This window comes from Bison bison, unplaced genomic scaffold (assembly GCF_000754665.1).
Source record: "Bison bison bison isolate TAMUID 2011002044 unplaced genomic scaffold, Bison_UMD1.0 scf7180017864317, whole genome shotgun sequence".
Classification (NCBI taxonomy): Eukaryota; Metazoa; Chordata; class Mammalia; order Artiodactyla; family Bovidae; genus Bison; species Bison bison.
The window spans coordinates 4,982,481-5,002,103 of NW_011494889.1; the positions used below are offsets into that span (position 1 = coordinate 4,982,481).

General features: G+C 34.4%; 1 protein-coding gene across 7 annotated transcripts in view; it reads right to left on the reverse strand.

The window, feature by feature from the left end:
- CDC42BPA (CDC42 binding protein kinase alpha (DMPK-like)) overlaps positions 1-19,623 on the reverse strand; it is a 298,104-nt gene that overhangs the window by 124,211 nt on the left and 154,270 nt on the right. For all 7 annotated transcript variants that reach the window (XM_010852881.1, XM_010852884.1, XM_010852883.1 and 4 more), the window contains exons 7-10: positions 12,104-12,304; positions 9,952-10,200; positions 9,320-9,399; positions 6,061-6,227 (exon numbers count right to left, since the gene is read on the reverse strand). In XM_010852881.1, coding sequence (XP_010851183.1) covers positions 6,061-6,227; positions 9,320-9,399; positions 9,952-10,200; positions 12,104-12,304 — 697 coding nt within the window. The remainder of the gene's footprint in view (positions 1-6,060; positions 6,228-9,319; positions 9,400-9,951; positions 10,201-12,103; positions 12,305-19,623) is intronic.

The following is a 19,623-nucleotide window of genomic DNA, read 5'->3' on the forward strand; positions in this document are numbered from 1 at the left end:
TGGAGACAGGGGCAGAGAGTTTATTTGATGAAATAATAACTGAGAACTTCCCAAACCTGGAGAAAGAACTGGACATACAATTCTATGAAGCTAATAGAACACCCTGCTGTCCCAATGAAAAAAGATCTTTTCCAACACATTTTAGAATGAAAACTATCAAAAGTCAATACTAAAGAAAGAATTTTAAAGGCAGCAGGGGAAAAAAGAAAGTATCCTACAAAAGAATCTCCATTAGGTAATACGCAGATTTCTCAGCAGAAACTCTGCAGGCCAGGAGAGAGCAGAATAACATACTAAAAGAATTGAAAGATAAAAGCTCCTAGTCAAGAATACTCTACCTGGAAAAGTTATTCTTCAGATATGAAAGAGAAATAAAGGTTTTCCTAGACAAATAAAAGCTGAGAGTTCACCACTGCTACAAATGCTGAAAGGCATTCTTCAAGACGAAACAAAAAAGATGAAAGTACACAAGGCTCTGATCAAGGTAACAAATACAGTCAGAATTAGAAAACTGGAACTGTGTTTTAGAATAGTGTGTTAATTAATTATAGCATAAATGTTAAAGGAAAAGAGCATTAAAACTTACTATAGCTACTACCATTTGGTAGCAAATTCACAGCATAAAAAGTGATCATTTGTGACACTGAAAATATAATAGGAGATGTAAACTGATGAAACCTCTGTAGGTGAGTGAAGATGGGCTCCTATCAGCAGTAAAAGGACTAGTTCATCAACTAGATATTTTATGTAAATGTCATGGTAAAGACAAAGCAAAAATTTAGAGGAGAGACATGACATAAAAAAGGGAACAATGAGCACATCACCACTGTAAATCATCTACAAAGGTAGACAAAAAAAGAAGAAAAAACCCAATGGAGACACAAAATAACCAGAAGGCAAAAGATCAGTGGAATAATAAGTCCTTGCATACCAATAATCACCCTAAATGGATTGAATGGATTGAATTTACCAAACGAAAGGCACAAAGTGGATGACTGGAAAAAAAAAAGTTCCAACTATATGCTGCCTACAAGAGTCATTTCAGCTCTATCAACACAAATAAGCTCAAAGTGAAGGGATGGAAGATAACATTTCAGAAAGCAAAACAAAGTGAGTGTAGCCATACTTATATCAGACAAAATATACTTCAGCCAAAAACGGCAAGACAAAGAAGGTCATTATAATGATAAAGGGGTCAACACATCAAGAAGATATAACAACTGTAAATATATAGGCTCGAAACAGCAGAGCACCAAAATATATTAAATACTAACAAACCCTAGGAGAGAAACAGACAACAGAATAATAGTAGGGGACTTCAGTACGCCACTCTCAGCAATGACAGATTATACAAACAGAAAATCAATAAGGAAATGTTGGAAATGAATCATCTTAGAAAAATAGATTTAACAAACATATATAGAACATTCCATACAACAGCAGCAGAATATACATTCTTCTCAAGTGCACACAGAACATTCTCCAGAACAGATCATATGACAGGACAAAAAACATATCTTTACAAACATAAAAAGACTGCAATCACACCAATTATCTTTGCTGGTCACAATGGTATGAAAATAGAAACTTATAAAAAGAGGAAAAGTGAGAAGATCTACAAACATGTGGAAACTAAACAACATACTTCTGAACAACCAACGGGTGAAAGAAGAAATGAAGAGGAAAAAAACTCAAAACTAATGAAATTGGAAATATGACATCAAATTTGTGGGATGCAGCAAAGCGGTTCTGAGAAGAAAGTCTATTGCAAAAAAATGCATATATTAAAAAATTAGAAATATCACAAATAACCTAACTTTACATCTCAAGGAATTAAACAAGAAGAATAAATTAAGCCCTTGGATGGCATCACTGACTTGATGGACATGAGTCTGAACAATCTCCAGGAGTTGGTGATGGACAGAAAAGCCTGGCGTGCTGCAGTCCATGGGGTCGCGAAGAGTTGGACATGACTGAACTGAACTGAAAGTTAGCAGAAGGAATGAAATATAAAGTTTAGAGCTGAAAGGAATGAAACAGACAAGAAAAACTACAGGAAGGATCAATCAGATTAAAAGCTGGTTATTTGAAAAGACAAACAAAAGTGACAAAACTTTCATCTAGACTAAGAAAGAAGAGAGAAGCTTCAAACAGAGTTAGAATGAAAGAGGAGACATTACACAGGATGCTGCAGAAATACAGAGGCTCATAGGAGACTACTATGGATAACTGTATGCCAAGAAATTACATAACCTAGAAGAAGTGAACAGATTTTTAGAAACAAAACTGACCAAGACTGAATCATGAAAAACTAGAAAATCTGAACAGACCGAGAATGAGTAAAGAGATTGAATCAATAATCAGAAACCTCCCAAAAAGAAAATCTCAAGACCAGATGGCTTCACTGATGAATTTTACCAGTCATTTTAAGAAGAATTAACATCAATCCTCTTCTTTTCCAAAATACTGAGGAGGAGGGAACACCTCCAAACTCATTCTACGAAGCCAGAACTACCTTAATACCAAAACCAGATAAGGAGACCACAAGAAAACCATAGTTGTCCCTTGAACAACACCACTTTGTATTACTGCACAGGTCCATTTATACACAAATTTTTTTCAGTAAATATGTACTACATGATCCCCAGGTGGTTGAACTTGTAGATGCAGAATCATGGTTACAGAGGAACAACTATAAAGTTATACACAGCTTTTTGACTACACAGGGCTTGTGCCACACACCCCGTGTTGTTCAAGGGCCAACTGTATTAACCAATATCTCTGAAGAATATAGGTGTAAAGTTTTTCAGTAAAATATTAGCAAAGCAAATTCAAGCACACATTAAAAGGATTATACATCGTGATCAAATGAGATTTTTCCCTGGCATGGAAGAATAGCTCAACACACAAAAAACAATAAATGTAATGTATCACATCAATAAATTGAAAGATAAAAATCACATGATCATTTCAATAGATGCAGAAAAAGCATCTTAAAAAATACAACATCCTTTCATGATGAAAACCCTTAAAAGGCTGGGTACAGAAGGAACATAACTCAACACAGTAAAGGCCATATACAACAAACCCACAGATAATATATTCAATGGAGAAAACCTGAAAGATTTTCCTCTAAGATCCAGAACAAGAAAAGGATGGCCATTCTCATTACTCTTATTCAATATACAGTACTAAAATTCCTAGCTATAACAATTAAGCAAAATACATAAATAAATAAATAAAAGGTATTGAAATTGCAAAGAAGTAAAACTGTCAGTATTTGCCAATGTGATTTTATAGGTATAAATCTCAAAAAGGTAACCAAAAAAACTTTTGGAACCAATCAACTATTTTGGTAAAGTGTAGGATACAAAATTAACATATAGGAATTAGCTGCATTCCTTTACACAAATAATGAATATTTGAAAAAGAAATAAAGTACAACTATCCCATTCACAATAGCATCAAAAGCAAGAAACTACTCAGGAATAAACTTAACCAAGCATGTGAAAGATATGTACAATAAAAATGACAAGACTTTGCTAAAAGAAACTGAAGAAGATACAAACAGAAAGCATCCCATGTTCACGGATCAGAAGAATTAACACTGGTAAAATATACATACTACCAAACCCATCTACAGAATCAACACAACTTGCATCAAAATACCAAAAGCATTCTTCACAAAATAGAAGAAACAATCCTAAATGTTTGTGGAACCATGAAAAACACTGAATACTGAAAGCAATTTTGAGAAAAAAGAACAAACCTGGAAGTATCCCGATTTCAAACCCTATTACAAAGCCATAATGTTAAAAATAGTAGTGTACTGGCACAAAACAGACACAGAGACCAATGGAGTAGAGAGCCCAGAGTTAAATCCCAGTATATACAGTCAAGTGATACTTGACAAGGGAGTCAAGAACCTAAGGCGGAAAAGATAGTCTCTTCAACAACTGGTGCTGGGAAAACCAGAGAAACACATGCAGAACACTGAAACTGGACTTCTAACTCGTACTACTCACAAAAATTAACTCAAAATGTTTCAAAGACTTCCGTAAGATCCAATACCATACGTTTCATACATGAAAATGTAGTAAAAAAAAGCTCCTTAACACTAGCCTTGGCAATGATTTTTTTGAATATGATGTCAAAAATACAACAAAAGAAAAAATTTAGTAGACTACATCAAACTCAAGAGCATCTGTATAGCAAAAAAAAGAAAAAAAATACAGAATGGCAGGAAATTTTTGCAACTGTCCATTGGATAAAGGGTTAATATCCAAACTATATATAGAACTCATACAACTTAATAACAAAGAAGCAAGCAATCTGACTTCCAAAAGGGCAGAAAAACTAAACAAACATTTCTGCAAAGAGAACATTATAAATGAGCAACACGGCACATGAAAAGATGCTTGACATCATTGATCATGGGAGAAATGCAAATCAAAACCACAATGAGATATCACCTCACATCTGTTAGAGTATCTAAGAAGAGACACGTGTGGGTAAGGATGTGGTGAAAAGGGAACCCTTATAGACTCTGGAAAACTATATGAAGGGTCCTCAAAAATTCAAAAATAAATCTACCTTAAATATACAGCAATTCCACTTCTGGGTATACATGTAAAGAAAATGAATATAGATGTTTGAAAGGTCTGAGTTCAAGACAAATCAGCGAATGAGACTGGAAACAGTTAATTTATTAAGAAAAATAAAACCAGGAGATAAAGTGTTCCAAAAGCCAAGAAAAAGTGCTATCAGGAGAGGAATATGATCAACTGGGTTAAATTCTGATAGGCTAGAAGATGAAGGCCGGGAAATAATCATTGGAATTTGCAACACAGGCTAGAGAAATGAACTAAGGAAAAAAAGTAGGATTGCTGGGCAGCATCAAGATCTTAGTAAATTTGAGATTACTTTTCAGGAATTTCAAGTGGGATTAGCTGGCATGGTGTATGTTTTCGGTAAGCAACTTTCAGCCACACAGTTAAATGCAAAGTATTTAAACATGGTTGGGGTTCTGCCAAAGGAGTGTAACTAACAGAAAGAGGAGCAATAGCTGTAAGAGTGTATGTAAGGGTATAATTAAGATTGACCAAGAATGAGACCTGACGGTATAAGGGGAATAGGGAAAGGGTGACAGAATTATAGGTAGCGGTGGAATTGAAGGACAACACATAAGACACCAGAGAGAGTTAACTAGAAAATTACGAGCAGGAATATACAGAAGGTTTAATTGAAATTGAGATTAATAAAGAATTTTAGACACTGTAATCTAAGATATATCTTACTACCACCAGAAGGAGTGGCAGAGGTAGGGTGGAGAACAAGCTCACTGAAAGTGAAGAATCAGCAAAGAAGTCAGACTATTAAAAGGTTCCCTAATGTGCATTTTAAAATCACCAGATATTACAACAGGGGTGACACTGTAGAGAACGACAGTTCACTAGAAGCTAGAATGTTTAAGGACTGAGGAAATATGGTAGGGAGTCTTATATAAAGTGCTACTATAGGATGAGAAGGGCTCCGTTTTCATTAGTAGTATTGAATACTACTTTCCTCTCCCCAGAGGTACTTATTCCCACAGATTTATATACATAAATATGTACGTGGGGGAAACAAATGCTATTTTGTTGTTTACTGTTAGTTTTGTGAGTTTACGTGAGTGGTTTTAAACTGTATGAGTTTCCCTGGTGGCTCAGACGGTAAAGAATCTGCCTGCAATGTGGAAGACCTGGGTTCAATCCCTGGGTTGGGAAGATTCCCTAGAGGAGGACATGGCAACCCACTCCAGTATTCTTACCTGGAGAACCCCATGGACAGAGGAGCCTCGTGGGCTACAGTCCATAGGGCTGGAAAGAGTCGGACATGACTGAGCAACTAAGCACAGCAACACAGCATTATACAGTATTTATACTGTATTCTGCATAAATTTCACTTTTCCATTTAATAAAAAAAGTTCTTTTCAAGATAAAACAATCACTTACAATAAACAGTTTCTACACTGTGAATCCAATACAAAAAGGGAAAACACTATCTTTAAAATATATTTACCTTGAAGCTTTCTACTAAGTTCAAGTTTTTCCTGCTCAAGGCGCTTAATTCTTCTTTCATAAGCTTCAGTTGCTAAGTTGTTATCTAGAGTCCTCTGCACATTAACATCGAGATCCAATGGTGTGGGACCAGCTGTAACTCTTAAACAGCTCCGATCAGAAAGAACACTGAAAAAAAAAGGGGGGGCGGAATATGGGTTTACACTGAAATACTAAGTCTGAAGAGAAAAGATAACCTTTTGAAACTGTTCATTTAAAACATGGATCTGAACATCTAGTTACAGCTAGCCATCTGGAGTGATTACAAAATACTTTTTTTTTTTTTTTCAAAATCACCATAAACAACCTTTTGGAAGCAGGGGCTGTGCCACATGGCTTTCAGGATCTTAGTTTCCCAACCAGGGATCAAACCCAGGCTACTTGCAGCGGAAGCACCAAGGCCTAAGCCCACCAGAGAATTCCTTAGAAGCATTTTTGAAAATAAAAACTTAAATAGTCCTAATTATCTTGAATTTATTCTAGTAACCATAAATTATAAAATGAAGCTTGCTGAAGGGTTACGGGTAGCTTAAAACAATGTGACCACCTAAGTAAAACAGCAATCAAAAGCACCAACCATGGTCCTCTGTGGAATTATAAAATGCTTTCATAAGCTACTTATATAAAATGTTTCATAAACAAAGATACACTGCTCAACACAAGGAATATAGCCAATACTTTATAATTACTATAAATGGAGTATAACTGTAACTAGTATGAATTAGTATATCGTATATCTGTAACTTGTGTATCAACTATACACTTTGATTAAAAATTTTTAAGTGAAATGCTTTAACTCAATACAATTTAATTAAAAACATTTGAAGTGTTGGACATTCAGCAGTGAACAGAACAGACAAAATGTGCCCATATAGAGGCTTTTATTCCAGTGGCAGAGACAAAAATAAACAAACAAGGAAAATAACTCAGTACATGGCAGTGTTAATAGGCTAAGAAGAAAACAAAAAACAGGAAAGGAAGGCAACTTCATTTCCCCTTTCTGCCTTTTGAAATAAAGTATTGAGGGGGAGTAAATTAAAATTTGGATAAAGTGGTCAGGAAAGTCATCACTCAGAAAGTAACCTTGAAAAAGTCCAGAAAAAATAAATGGCCCTGTCAAGGTAATATGAGAGGAAAGACATTACCGGCAAATGGAATAGAAGTACAAACACACCATCAAGTGTACTTCAATAAAATAAACCTAATACAAGAAAAAAAGAAGTGCAAAAGTCCTGAGGCAAGAGTTCTCTGGCATGTTCACAGGCCAGAAAGGAGACCTGTGGGGCTGCAAAGTGAGCAAGGGCAAGAGTAGTAGGAAATAAAACGAGAAAGAAAGTGAGCCTTGTTGGGTCTCATTAAGAACTCTGTTTGGAGTTAAGATATGAAGCCACTGGAGGTGGGGGCAGTGAGGATCGGTCCTGCACAGGTGAGTGACATACTGTGACTTATCGTTTAGCAGAAATAGGTTCAGAGAAATATAAGAAATGACATTATGAACATCTGAAGTAGGTGATTAAGAGAGATTCTGAGTAGAAGAGAGGCCTCAGCTGGAAATATACATTTTAGAAGTCATCAGCAAATACCACCTAGGGGAGCATCAGAAAGTAAACGGAAAAGATTCAAAGACGAAGCCACAAGCCACAGGAAATTAGGAGGGATGTGGAGAATGAGTGGGAGTGGCCAGAAAGACAAGGATAAATGAGGCAAGTGTTCTGGAAAGTGTTGTAACGGAAAGGAGCTGTGGCAAGGAGATGAGACTAAGCAAATAAGGATGACTTAAGGATGACTAGGACCAAAGAAATGACCATCAAATTTAGCGCAAGGGAGGCCAGCAGTGACATCGATAAAAATCAGTTTGTGTCAAGTGATGGGAGCACAAACTTGACTGGAATGGTACCAAGAAAGAAGAGGATGAGAAAAATGGACAAGTCAGGGCAACAGTTTTAAGTAATTCTGCTGTATTGAAGAGCATAAAAATGGTTGGTAGCAGGTAAAGAAAGTTGGATTAAGAGAGATTTTTTTATTTTGCTTTAAGATGAAAGAAAAACCTACATTTTGTGAGCTGATGGAAATGGTCTGTTATGCAAATTACACAAAGGGGAAATTTTATGATGTAACAGCAACACACTAGAGTAGGCAAGAAGGAACAGAAGGGATGGGTGCTAGGTAGGGAGCTCATCTCACATAGTCATACACATAAAGAAGAGTATATGGATCTAGAGCTATGTAGGCTGTAAATGAGGTGATGCGGCTTGTGGAAGCTGTCTGCTGACGGCTCCAATCTCTCTGTGAAAGGGGAAGTGAGGTCATCAGGTGAGAGTAAGAATGACAGAGGTTTCACAGGCAAAGTATAAACTAGGAGATAGTTACCTAGGAGAGTAAAGAGTGAATACACTAGGGTAATACAGTATATTTGCCAGGCAGCAACAAGGGGCACTTGGGATTGGTAATCACAAACTTAAAGTGAGATCAGTAAGAGTACTCATGTATTTTTCTCTAGACAATCTAAACTGCACAGGTACAGGCAGAAAACTGAGCTGTAATAAGGAATGGTAACCAATGTCATAGAATGATATAGTCAGGAACTGAGAAGCACCCAAGGAGTGACTGTAATCATTCTCAATGAAGTTTAAGGAATGGTAAGGAGGAAACAGGGCTTCCCTTGTGGCTTCAGCTGGTAAAGAATCCGCCTGCAATGCAGGAGACCTGTGTTCCATCCCTGGGTTGGGAAGACACCCTGAAGAAGGGAAAGGCTACCCACTCCAGTATTCTGGCCTGAAGAATTCCATGGACTCTGTAGTCCATGGGGTTCCAAAGAGATGGACATGACTGAGTGACTTTCACTTTCACAAGGAGGAAAGACATACAAGTAGAATGAGGGTCAGTGGAAAGAGGGCTAAGATTGATGGGCTGAAAGACTGATATTTGGAACCTAGAAAATATTTCTTCAATAGCCTAAGACTCCTCTAATTCCTGTTCCATTGCTAACAGATTCTGAGCTCTCTCTGTGTTCTAGTTTTTCTCCCCTCAAAATGAGTTAAGATTCTTATATTAATATGTCTTATTCACTTTGTAATGTCTAACTTTTCCTAGAAGCAGCTTCAATCTATTAAAATTTTTTTTTTACTTATAAGGCTCTCTTATGCATTATAGTTTTAAAACCTCAATTCATTTTTAATTTGCTCTAAATTATCCAAATCACATTAACTTTTCAAACTTACCAGCTACTAGTATATGTAAAACCAACAAATGGCAGATGGTGACCAGAAAAGGCAGTATGTGTTGGTGGGGGCATCGTTTCCTAAAGGAGGAAGAAACATCTGGTAAAAAATGAATAACTATAAACTGTAGACTGGGCTATAAAAATTCACTGTCAACAATTTACAAACACTGATAAGTTTGGTCTAGACGTTTAGTGATAAAAAAATTTAGACCATAAACACTGCTACTGTAGAATTCTAATTAAAAGAAAAGAAAGATTTAAAGTCTGATGGATACCGAGAGTACAAGCATTATTCATGTATTCCATATATGTGAATTTGCCTAGTTGTTAAAATTTATTTGTAATCCCAAACCAATATTCACAAATACTTTTGTAGTTATTTTCAGATATTTGCAGAGCAAATAAAAATTTGCACTGCCCTACACACATGTTCCCAGCCAGAGCGGAACAAGGAGATGCTCTGCCCTCTTGTTTCAGATCTCATTCAGTAAGCAAGCGGTTTTTTTCAAGGTCTACATGTGCCCTGACAACTGTTGGTGATAAATGGTAAGGTGGCCTATAAAATTACTTTATAACCATATATTTTTTTTAAAGCAGAGAGACAGAACTTCTTTAAACAATCATACTCACAGAATTCTTTAAACAATCATCATCCACATCAAAATTCGACGTGTCTGTTGGGCTACTAACTTCTGGAATATAAGGTGCTTCACAGTTTCGAATATTATCCCAATCAATTCCATTGAAAAATGGGTGCTTCTTAAAGTCTTCTATTCCATTTTGACCAAGTCGATGTTCTCTGCTACAGATGAGTCTTCGAATAAGATCCTTAGCATTTTCAGACACATCACTCACTTGAGGAGGAAACTGAAACCTCTCCTAAATAGAGAATAATAGAAACAAAATATAAATCACTAATTTACTAAGTAGGTTGATGCTAACACTGACCTTCTTAAATATATATATATATATTTTAAAATATCTAATAAATATGTACTGGTACAAAGTACTGACACTAAAGGAGATTCAAGAATAAATTTAAAAGGATCATTTTCCTGAAAGAACTTTTCATATGTAACTTAGTCATATATGTACTACAGAAAGAATAAGTTAAATGTAAAAACACCTTAAATGCTGTCAAAATAAAAAGAATTCACTAAATGTAATAGAATTTACATAATCAATAGTATATCTGATTGATTATGATAACGATTATGATATTATGAAATCACAATCAATATTATGATATTGATTATATGATAACATTCATATAAGTCACACACTAATGATTAATACTAAACATTTGTAAAGAATGTAACATGTACTACTAGAAGTATGTTACTTGTTTAGCTCATTTAATCCTCAGAGCCACTGTATTACTCTAATTTTATAGAAAAGGAAACAAAGAAACAGTTAAAACAATTGCTCAAGGTTACATAATCAATGGTAGAGCTAGGATTTGAACTGAAACTGATTCCAGAATCTGTGCTCTCAACAGCCATGCTACAGTACAACGACTTCTATCAGAAATGCTTTACATGCTATTGACAACTTTGCAGCTATTTCTTGTTTCCAAACTCTTGATAACTACTTAGCAGATTATCTTTGCAGCCAGACAGAAAAGCATCAACTTCGTAAAACTAATATATATATTTGGGGCTTCCCTAGTGGCTCAGTAGTAAAGAATCCGCTTGCAATGCAAGAGACCTGGGTTCAATTCCTGGGTCAGGTAGATCCCCTGGAGAAGGAAATGGCAACCCACTCCAGTAGTCTTGGCTGGGAAATCCCATGGACAGAGGAGCCTGAAGGGTTACAGTCCATGGGGTTACAAAACAGTTGGATATGACTTAGCAACTAACAACAACTATATATATATAGCAATTAATTATAATTGTATTACCACAACAAATTAAAAAGAACAGATTAGCACTCTCTTTATGGGCTATTCTTATTTATATTCTAGGTTTTTGCAATTACTCACAATCTTCTGAGACTGATAATCAGAGTCTCCCACTTCTTATACAATCTATTTCATTTGGTATTAAATGGATTAAAATTTTATTCTTTCCTGCTGTGCATCTGGACTGTTTCCAATGTTTGATGATCATAAATAATACTGGGATAAGTATTCTCACACATATAGCTTTGTTCTATGAATATTCCCTCATGGTAGATTCTTAATATTGAAGGTGCCCAACCAAAAGTTTTAACCATTTCTTTCTAAGGTTGTTGATGAATACTTACAGACTTCTTGACAGAAAGATTATATCAATTTACATCCCTATCAATGATGTCTAATCTAACACTGTTCTTTTCAATGGATCATTTATAGTACAGAGTACTATTTTCTTTTCATCTTTACCAATTTGACAGGGAGAAAAGTATACCATTCTTATTTTAATTTGGATTTCATCTATCTATTATTATTAAGATTAAGCATTTTAAATGCATTCTAGTCATGATTATACTGATACTATAGTAGTAATGATACATTGTCTGCTCATGATCTTTGTTACTCTACTGGAGAGATCATTTAATTGTCTACTTATTAGCATCTCTGCAAAATTACAAGATGAGGACTAACAATTTTATGCATAATTTATAGATTTTTAAAAAATAATTTATGGATTTTGATTACTCATGTTGGTCATGTTCCCTGCTAGCATAGAAATTAGATTATTTATTGTTTTTGGAAAATTATTATCTTTTTAAATATCACATTTTAATTTTATTATATGTATTATTTGCCACACTAATGTGAAAAATAGTAAAATATACTAACTTTGTGATTCATGATTTTTCCATATGTTTCCACCAGAGATTCTGCATAAAATGGTGTTTCTCCATAAAGCATTTCATACATACAGACCCCCAAAGACCACCAGTCACACTCAGGTCCATATCTGCCTTTTCCATCTTCCATGGCTTGAAGGATTTCAGGAGAGATATAATCTGGAGTTCCAACAGCCACTGAGGATTGGACCTGAAGAAGTTCACATTGTTAGTAATCAACCATGATATATTAGAAATAAATAATTATTTTAATTAGAAATGTTTATATTTACATAGAAACACAATAAGCACTATTTCATAACAACTTCAATTTTGTCATTATCTGAATTTAGTCTCCTTGTGCATATAAGTTAAAATATATATAATCACCACACCAAGTTCTCCAGATTTTTAACACTATAGAAATGTTTATTATAGCTGTTACTTAGTTGACTACACTTAGAGTAAAAATACATGATTTGAACACCACTGCCACAAACCACAAATTGAATATTTATATTAGAACATTCTTATTATTGATATTATCTGTCCAACATTGCCATATATTAAGTGGAACTTTGAAAATTTTACAATTAATTATGTGGGGGAAAAAACAGAAACAAACCTGGCTACTATTATAAGCAGCTTGGAGATTAGTTTAAAACATTTTAAAGATAATCTAACTAAATAAATGTTAATAATGTCCTGCAAACTATTTATTTAAAACATTATAAAAGGGGAAAAATATTATTCAAAACACTGAGTCTAAACAGAGAACATACAATTATGGCAAGGTGGCAACCCACTCCAGTGTTCTTGCCTGGAGAATCCCAGGGACGGGGGAGCCTGGTGGGCTGCTATCTATGGGGTCGCACAGAGTCGAACACGACTGAAGCGACTTAGCAGCAGCAGCAGCAGCAGCAGCAGCAGATATAACTAAGAAAACAACAGCTAAAAACAGATCCTGGGCACATATCTTTTAAGGTATTCCAAAATAAAAGAAAATTAGTTTTATGTATGTTTTTAGAGAACATACCAAGAAATGAACATTCTCAAGATAAAATAATGGTTAATATTCTGAATTTCCTAAAGTACCATTCTTAATAATTATTAGAACAGACTTCTTTGGCAATACTGAGATTAAGTAACTTGAAAATTCTTGAAAACTCTTAAAAATACTAGATAAAATATAACAACCATTTTCTAAATGTATATATAAATAAGCCTTTAAATAAAGAGACATTCTTAGATATATGTAATCAAGAAATGATTGGAAACCAGGGCAATAAGCATTAGAGCAGGAGTGCAGTTGGGAAATTGTGTTCATTTTCTAGGTACTTAACTTTTAACATATACATAAGGTCAAGAAGAAAGATCCTGTGCTTACCTGAGGTTTGAAGTAAAAGCCTGCCCCATATAATCTTTATCCTAAAAGGTGTGTGTGTGTGTGTGTGTTAGTCAGTCAGCCATTCGCTTAGTCGTGTCTGACTCTTTGTGACCCTAAGAATTGTAGCCCGCCAGACTACTCTGCCCATGGAATTCTCCTGGCACAAATACTGGAGTGGGTAGCCATTCCCTTCTCCAGGCCTAAAGGGTATATTGTAAGTAAAAAGGTGAATTGCAAAATCTGCCATTCAGCAGAGAAAGACAGTGACATATATGAAAAAAAAATTCACTCCTTTAGAAATTCATAACTTTTAGGTCACATAGTCCCACCATTTGGGATTCTAATGCACAGGACTTCTGTGATTCAGAAATTCTCAAGCCAAGAAACTGGCATAATACTGGCATCAGCTTAGGTGCCCCTAGAAAGCTTCTCATAACAGATTCAAAACTACCTGGAGGATACATGCTCAAACTTGGCCTCATATAATTCTCACACATAACAATTCACTAAAAGATGAGTTCAGAATCCAATAATAGAACTAAATGAGGAAACAGTCCATTTATGAGCAAAAGCCAGAAATCCAAACAAACAACACAATCAGACCTCAAAAAATTATCAATTCCATGTCATAAAATAAGTATGTTTAAAATTATTAGATAACAAAAAATCTAAAGCATATGAAAAAGCTGAAAAAAACAAAGTCCTAGAATGGAAAAAACTAGTTGTTGACATAAAAGATATGAAGAAATAAAATCAGATCCACATCTGTACACTTTGTTAAACTACAGAGCACCAAAGGTAAGAGATTCTAAAAACCTATGGAATAAAAAGAGATTTTCTACCCAAGAAATGATGATTAGACAAGAATTATTAATGCTAATGTGACGGTTAGAAGAAAATGGAATTGTATTTTTCAAAGTGATGAAACAAAGTAATGGTCAATATTATATTCCCCACCCACCTAAATTATAAAACAGGAATGAGGATTAAATAAAGATATTTTCATACAAAGAGTGAGTGAACTACCACGTATAGACTCTTTTAGTTAAACAGGAGTACTAAAGGTATACTTCAGAATCAAGAAACATAATCCAGAGAAAATGTGACACTAGAGGCAACTGTGAACAAAGATAGTAGTAAACTTTAACATGCACCTAAATGGTGATTAACTGGATAAACTAATGATGAAGAAAAGGAGAAACAGGGCAATAAAGAGGAAGATGAAGATGAGCAGAAGCAATAGAAATAGGAGATGGGGGAGGAGGAGGAAGGAATAACTACTCAAAAGATGAAAAATAAGATGGAACTCAAATACCAGAAAACAACAAGTTACTTAGGGAGTGATTAGGATTAAAATGTTCTGAGTTTCTTGGTTTTCTATTTTTTATTTCTTATTTATATTTTAATTATTGTTTTCAATTGTGGTAAAATACCCATGACATAAAATTTACCATCATAACCATTTCCAAATGTATAGTTTGGTGACATTAAGTACATTTACACTGCTGTGCAACCATCACCACCATCCATTTATAAAACTCTTTTCATCTTACAAAACTGAAAATCTATTAAATAATAACTCCCCCATCCCCTTCTCCTCCCAGACCCTAGCAATCACCACTATAGCTGCTATGAATTTGACTACTCTAGGTACTTTATACAAGTGAAATTGTACAACAATCTGTTCCTTTGTGTCTGGTGTATATCACTTGGCATGTTTTTTAAAAGGTCTATCCATGTTGTAGGATGGATCAGGATGTCCTTTTAAAGCTGAATAACGTTCCAATGTATGGATATACCACATTTTTTTTCCCATTCATCCAATAGTGGACACCTGACTTGCTGACATCCCTTGACTTTTGTGAATAATGGTGCTGTGAACATGGGTGAACAAATATCTCTTTGAGACTCCGCTTTAACTTCTGTGGAATATGTACACAAAAGTGGAACTGCTAGATCATAGGGTAATTTTATTTTCAGCTTTTTGAAGAACTGTTACACTGTTTTCCACAGTGGCTACACCATTTTACATCTCCATCAGCAGTGCACAAAGATTCCAATTTCCCCACAACTTTATCAAAACTTGTTATTATTTTTTTTTTAGTAGCCATCCTAATGGTATGAAGCAGTATCTCTGTGGTTTTGATGTGCATTTCCGCATTGACTAGTGATGTGGAGTCATTCGTCTCTCTTCTTAGGAGAAACATCACTTCAAATCCTTTGTGTATTTTGAACTGGGTTGTTAGTCTGTTATTGAGTTGCAGGAATTCTTTACATATTCTGGATAATTATCTCTTGTCAGACATACAATTTGCAACTATTTTCTCCCACTGTATAGGCTGCCGTTTCACTATAACAACTGTATCTTTTGATGCATAGAAATTTTTAATGATGATGTAGTCTACTCATCTATTTTTGTTGTTGCATATTGTCTTCTGTCATATCCAAGAAATCACTGCCAAATCCATTACCATAAAACTTCTCCCTCTGCCCATTAAATGTAAGTTTTAACTCTTACACTTAGGATTTTGATTCATTTTGAGCTAATTTTTGTATATGATGTAAGATAAACTAAGTTTTTTTCTTTGATTAGGAATATGGGGAAAACTAGATTTTACATAAATGATAAATGATAAAATTTTTAAGATAAACATCAAAATATTTGAAATAGAATGTGTAACTTCCAAAAAGGAAAAAAAAAAGAAATAAAAACAAATCTGACCCAGCCAACAAAAAGTAGGAAAGGGGGTAGGAAGCATGATACAAACAAATAAGCAAAATTTATAGTAAAATAGTACAAGATACTAGAAAGAAATACAAACAAATTAATAATGAAATTCATAAATTATTAAGTTCACCTATCAAAAAGCACCATTATCACACTAGATAAGAATACCAAAATAAAAAATTTTTTGAAAAATCAGCAATAATCTATTTAATGCACCTAGACATAGAAACTAAGAAATGTTTTTTAAGAAAAAGGATGGAAAGATATGCCAGGCATATGCTAAACAAAAGAAAGCTAAGGGAGCTGTATTAATTATCAGTCAAACTAGATTCTAAGGCCAAGATGATTATTATGATTTTTAATCATGGAAGAGCAATCCTAAATAATGCGTAACTAACAACACAGCTACAAAAGAGCTGTGAAAATTACAAGGGAAAATGAAGAAATTCAACATCATAGTAAGGATTTTTAAATAATAAGTAGATCAGAAAGAAATAAAGGTAGTAAGAATACTAAAATTTTGAACAACAAAGTTTACAATTTTAATCTTATTACAGAAATCTGTAACCAAAAGTTAGAAAAAGATTCATAATTTCAAACAAATATGTAACAGTTAAAAGAACTGGCCCATGAGGAATCAAAACATAATCTTGACAAATGCTAAAAAACTGCTAACAAATAGATCCACTCTTCAGTAAAAGAAAACTTTCTATAAACACCAAATAAGTAAATATTGTACTATGAATACTAAAAGGCACACATCTAAATAATTAATGGTCCACAGAAGAATTCTAACTAAAGCTGGAAAATATTTAGTAAAATGCTCTAGGTCAAAACTTACAAAGAAAAAGTTAAGCATAAATAATACTAGGAATGAAGAAAGGGGTGAAATACGCATGTAATTGAGATTTTAAAATTAGAAAGAGTACAATCTGAACAATTTTATACAAATAAAACTCAGAGAAAATAGATAATTTTCATAGAAAAAAAATGTAACTTACCAAAACTGACTCAGGAAGAAATAGAAAACCAAAGAGACCTATAACCATTAAAAAGTTTGAATCAATAGTATAAAATCTACCTGGAAAACAAACAAAATAAGAAGAAAACAAAACCTCACTGAAGCAAAGGTGATTTAAAGTGAGTTCCACCAATTACATAAGAAACAGATAATCCCAGTATTATAAGAACTGTTCTAGATCCAAAATGGGTAAGGGTGGGGGACATGGCTACCTTGTTCATTTTATAAGGCTAAAACAACCTAAATACAAAAGAAGGCAGACAAGAAAATTTGAGAAGGAAAATTATACTGCAAACTCAGATATAATCAATGTCAGATATGAATCTCAGATAATAATTCAATATAAAATTTTAGCATGGTCAATCTAGCAATTTGGTCAAATAGAGCAAGCAATATAACTTGATGATAAAGTTACATTTACATTCAAAGAATGTATGCTTTAACACTGGACAATCTATGTCACTCATCATATAACAGGAAAAACACTCTGATATCCACTCAATAGATGCAGAAAAATGATTTGAATGTACAACATTAACAACCATTACATGGCAATCAGAAACAGAAATTTCCTTAATCTGATGAAGAATACATACCAAAAGCTTACAGCAAATATACTACTTAATTTAAAGCTACAGGGAAAACACCAATAAAGCTAGGAACAACGCAAAGAAGCTCCCAATTACTACAACATTAATACTGTGCTGAAGATCACTGACGGCATGACAGGAAAAAAAGTACAGCAAAGTATAAATGTAAGGACTGGAAAGGACAAAACACAAAGCTGGTCATTATTTGCAGATTATAAGATTGTCTATATAGAAAAATATACATATAGGATCTATAAATTGTTTTGAACTAATAAAAAAAAGCTTAGCAAGCTTGCTTGTTTCAGGATGAATACACATACAAAAATCAACTGTGGTCCTAAAGAATAGCAACAAACTATTAAAATGCAAAATTTTAAGTTATCCATTTATAATAGCCCCAAAACAAAAAACTCCACAAGGTATCTAGGAGCAAATTTAACAAATAAAAGTAATGAAGTTACCTTTACATAATTTACCTTTACCTGAACATAATTATAAAACTTTACACAAATAAGATAAACCTAAAACAATGAAGACAGAAACCATATTCATAGATGGGAAGATTGCAAGTTACAGACAAAGTTTTCCCAAAATTAAACTCTAAATTCAGTGAAGGTCTTCAAGCTTGTATATGTGAAGGGGTGTTTATCTGTGTCTGTATGTATATAAACCAATAATATAATCCTAACAGTCATATGGAAAAACAAATGGCCAAGAACATCCAGAACAATTTCAGAGAAAGAAAAAGAATTACAGCAAGACATCCCCACACAAAAACTGACTTCTTATATAGATTAAAATGGTTTAATTTTGACTTCAATGTGAGAAACAAAAAGCAAGCTGAAAGTTAATACAGAAACTCACAAACTTTGGGAAAGGTTAAAATTGAAGCAACTATCCAGGTAATAAATAATGACCCATACAAAATTATATAATCACAACATTTCAGAACACCAGAAATAAACATAACATCCTAAAGGCTTCCAAATAAGGGGGGAAGAGTATAACAGAAGCTTTGATAATTAGGATGGCATCAGATGCCTCAACAGTAAATTAGAAGACAACGCAGTGTCTTCTAAATTCTAGGAGAAGAGTAAGTTCAAATCTATAACATTATGTCCAGTCTATAAAAATTATTCATCAAGTATAAGAATACAAATGAAGGCATTTTTCAGACATGCAGGATTATGAAATATTTACTTCCAATGGAACCTTTCTGAGGTTCAGTTCAGTCGCTCAGTTGTGTCTGACTCTTTGCGACCCCATAAATCGCAGCACGCCAGGCCTCCCTGTCCATCACCAACTCCCAGAGTTCACTCAGACTCAGGTCCATCAAGTCGGTGATGCCATCCAGCCATCTCATCCTCTGTCGTCCCCTTCTCCTCCTGCCCCCAATCCCTCCCAGCATCAGAGTCTTTTCCAATGAGTCAACTCTTTGCATGAGGTGGCCAAAGTACTGGAGTTTCAGCTTCAGCATCATTCCTTCCAAAGAAATCCCAGGACTGATCTTCTTCACAATGGACTGGTTGGATCTCCTTGCAGTCCAAGGGACTCTCAAGAGTCTTCTCCAACACCACAGTTCAAAAGCATCAATTCTTCGGCGCTCAGCCTTGTTCACAGTCCAACTCTCACATCCATACATGATCACAGGAAAAACCATAGCCCTGACTAGACGAACCTTTGTTGGCAAAGTAATGTCTCTGCTTTTGAATATGCTCTCTAGGTTGGTCATAACTTTCCTTCCAAGGAGTAAGCATCTTTTAATTTCATGGCTGCAATCACCATCTGCAGTGATTTTGGAGCC